Source organism: Nicotiana tomentosiformis, chromosome 11, assembly GCF_000390325.3.
Source record: "Nicotiana tomentosiformis chromosome 11, ASM39032v3, whole genome shotgun sequence".
Classification (NCBI taxonomy): Eukaryota; Viridiplantae; Streptophyta; class Magnoliopsida; order Solanales; family Solanaceae; genus Nicotiana; species Nicotiana tomentosiformis.
In genome coordinates, this window is record NC_090822.1 from 42,385,897 (window position 1) to 42,389,167 (window position 3,271).

Below are 3,271 nucleotides of genomic sequence, written 5' to 3' on the forward strand. Positions count from 1 at the left end.
AACATGTCACAATGAGAGAGGAAACATGTTCAACTATAGCATAAGGGCAAAATATCAAGTAAGATTTGAACAAGTATTAACAAAGTCATTTAAGGCATGTGAAGATAGACTAACACAAATAAGATATTACTTGTGGAGGAGGAAGGAACCTTACAATGCTTACAAGAAGATTTGTGTAAAGGGGCTACCATTCAAAATTTCCTTCTCCATGTGGAAAGTTACCACTTGATGATTTCATGAGGATATTGGTATACTTAATGGCGTCTAAATGTTGGTGTTGTGTGAATCCGGAGGAGGAAAGTTTTCACCATCTATTTTTTAGATCTTATGCTGCTAAGAAAGTGTGGTCATACTTCCTATCATGTGCAGGTATAGGAGTGGAGGGACTGTTGTTTCATCAAGTAGTCATCAAATGTGGGACTGCTAATGTTGTGCCCAGATTACAACCAATTATGCAATCATTACCATCCATTATTGTGTGAAAACTTTGGAAGTGAAGAACTAGCTACAAATATGGAGATCCAGTTACTATAAGTAGGGTAATATATTAGGTGTCTACAACTCTTCAATCACTTGTTAAAGTGAGAAAGCCAAGTCTCCAAAATGTTCCTCATAAGTGGCCTAACTTACTGCATGTAATGGAGCATTATACTCCTTGTTTGAAGGATACTAAAGTGATCTAAGAATACCCTAATCTAGGGTGGATAAAGGTGAACGCAGATGCAGCTTCTAGGGGAAACCCAGGTAGGAGTTCAATTGGTTTTGTACTAAAAAATGAATATGGGGATGTAGTCTATGCGTATGGCAAGGAAATACAAGAGGGTACTAATACAGAAGCTGAGGCAAAGGTAGTCGGGGATGCTTTGAAGTACTGTATTGAGCAGGACTATGTTCTTATTGATTTGCATACAGATTCAGTGCTACTTCATAATGTAATATCTAGAAAGTGGGCTGTCCCATGGTCAATTGCAGTATATGTCGAGGAAATCAAGGAGCTCAAGGCACGAGCTAATGTCACAGTGTCACATACTCATAGAGAAGGCAATAGGTTGGCTAATCACCTTGCAAACTATGCCTTGGATGTAGGCCATATAGAATATCATTATTTTGGAGATCTAGATATTCAAGGAAGGAGGATTGTCAATAACGATAAATTACAATGCCCATACCTAAGGATCAGAGTTGTAAGGAGATAGGAGGTGAGGAGGAAATGAGTACAAAGAAGAATAAGAACACTGGAGACAATATATATGATCAACATGCTCAAATCCTTAAGGAGGACAACATGAGGGTTTGTTTGTATACTAACTTTGTGTTCTGTTTTGCAAGGAGATGTTACTGTATCCATGCCTTACCATTAGACACAAATTCAATGAATGGTATTATCACTTAGTGCTCATTCCCTTGAAGGCGTGTCAATGGTAAGCACAAGTATGGAAACAAAATGGCAAAGGAAGAAGCTGGAACTGGACAGTGCCGTTGTAATTCTCGATTATAGGAAACAAGTACTGAAGATCCAATACTCCAATGTTTTGGATAGTTTGGTACAATCAATAGGCTTCTCTACCACACCAGGGACATCACAAGTTTTGACACGCAACATATGGCTGCCCAGGTTTTAAAACATAGGAATTCCACGAGGTGTTGAACTTTGGGGCCAACAAATGGGTGTAGAGATCCATTGTGAAGTGAGAACTCAATGCATTTCATTACCTCAATAACCCAGTTTTGGTATCAAGTAAAGCTGTTACTCACTCACAACGGGAGGTCACACGAATCTTTGACCAAAACTTGCAAAACAAAAGATGCGCAAAAATGCTGGACAATGGAGTATGTTGGATTTGCGTATGCTATTTAAATGTTTCTTGCAAATGAAAGTACACACATTATTTTTAGATGGCTATGGAAGAGTTTGGATGCTAAGGTTGTTAACAAAAGGCGAGCTCAAAGAGGACAGACTGAAGATCGAAGACAACTGCCCAGTTTTGCAGATTGCTGGGCACTGTTGATAACACTGTTTTGGATGATCAAGCACCAATATTAGAGACTATGGCTTTGTGTTATTTCCACATACAAGGTCTGGTTTTATGCATGATTTGGATTACTTTTATAGTTCGACTTGGTATTACTTGGGTAGATTGTAATGACCTGGCTAGTCATTTTGAGTAATTTAGCCAATATCCCCTATTTATTGACTCCTCTATGTTGTATTATGGTAATGTGACTTTCCGGGGTGTTTGTATTGTGTTTCGAATAAGTTTCAGAGTAAAATGGGACACATAGTCCCTAAGTTAGAAGTTTAAGTTGAAGTAGTTGACCATAGTTTGTCTTTTGGGTATACGACTCCAGAATCGAGTTTTTGTCAGTTCCAATAGCTCTGTATGGTGATTTAGGACTTAGGAGCATGTCTGGATATTGATTTGGAGGTCCGTAGGTCATTTCGGCTTGAATTGGCGAAAGGCTAAAAGTTGAAGGTTTGGAAGCTTGAGACGTTTGACCAAGAGTTAACTTTATTGATACCAGGGTCAGATTCCAATTCTGGAAGTTGGAATAGATACGTTGTGTCAATTTTGACCCGTCTGAAAAATTTGAGGTCAATCAGAGTTGTTTTGGTATGATTCGACGTTAGTTTTGGAAGCCGGATGTTCATAGTTTCAATAGGCTTGAATTGGGTTGTGATTTGTAGAATCAATGTTGTTTGATGTGAGTTTTTGCTTCGAGTAGGTTCGTTATGTGTTTTAGGAATTGTTGGGATATTCGGACGGGGTTTCTGAGGTCCCGGGTGTGAGTCATAATGAAATCAGATCATTTTTTGACTTGGTTGATTTGTTGAAGCTGTTGGTTTTCTATTCTGATTTCTTTCTACGCATTCGCAAAGTTTCTCCCGCAATCGCGTAGAGTCCTCAGGGACTTCTGGGATTTTTCTCTTTGCATTTGTGAATGCAAGGGTGCGATCGCAAAGTTTGCTGAGCTGGGTCATCGTGAATGCGTGAGGTATATCATGTTCGCGTATAAGGAAGGTGAGGCTGGGGCTGAGTCACATTGCTCATTGTTTTTGCAACTGGCTTAACGCAATCACAAAGAAGATTTTATTGAGCTGGGGAGAATTATTTTACGGGATCGTGAGTCTTTGTCCACGATCGTGATAGAGGACGACTGGGCAGCAGTATTAAAATTTCAAAATGTGGGTTTCATCTCATTTTTCATCTTTTAGACCTAGTAACTTCAGTTTGTGCAATGTTTTGAGGGATTTTTGAGGAATTATCGGGGT

At 39.2% G+C, this 3,271-nt stretch overlaps 1 protein-coding gene across 1 annotated transcript; it reads left to right on the forward strand.

Annotated features, from left to right (window-relative positions):
* The first annotated feature begins 257 nt into the window (after positions 1-257).
* LOC138901327 (uncharacterized) lies at positions 258-1,196 on the forward strand. The gene is made up of 2 exons (XM_070189082.1): positions 258-369; positions 700-1,196. The coding sequence occupies exons 1-2, from the start codon at positions 258-260 to the stop codon at positions 1,194-1,196; spliced, it is 609 nt and encodes a 202-aa protein (XP_070045183.1).
* Positions 1,197-3,271: the final 2,075 nt, after the last annotated feature.

Bases quoted from the DNA above. Each gene is read 5' to 3' on its own strand.
- LOC138901327 (XM_070189082.1), top strand. From the start codon at position 258: ATGGCGTCTAAATGTTGGTGTTGTGTGAATCCGGAGGAGGAAAGTTTT. The intron at 370-699 runs GTATAGGAGTGG...ACCCTAATCTAG, and splicing joins ATACTTCCTATCATGTGCAG to GGTGGATAAAGGTGAACGCA.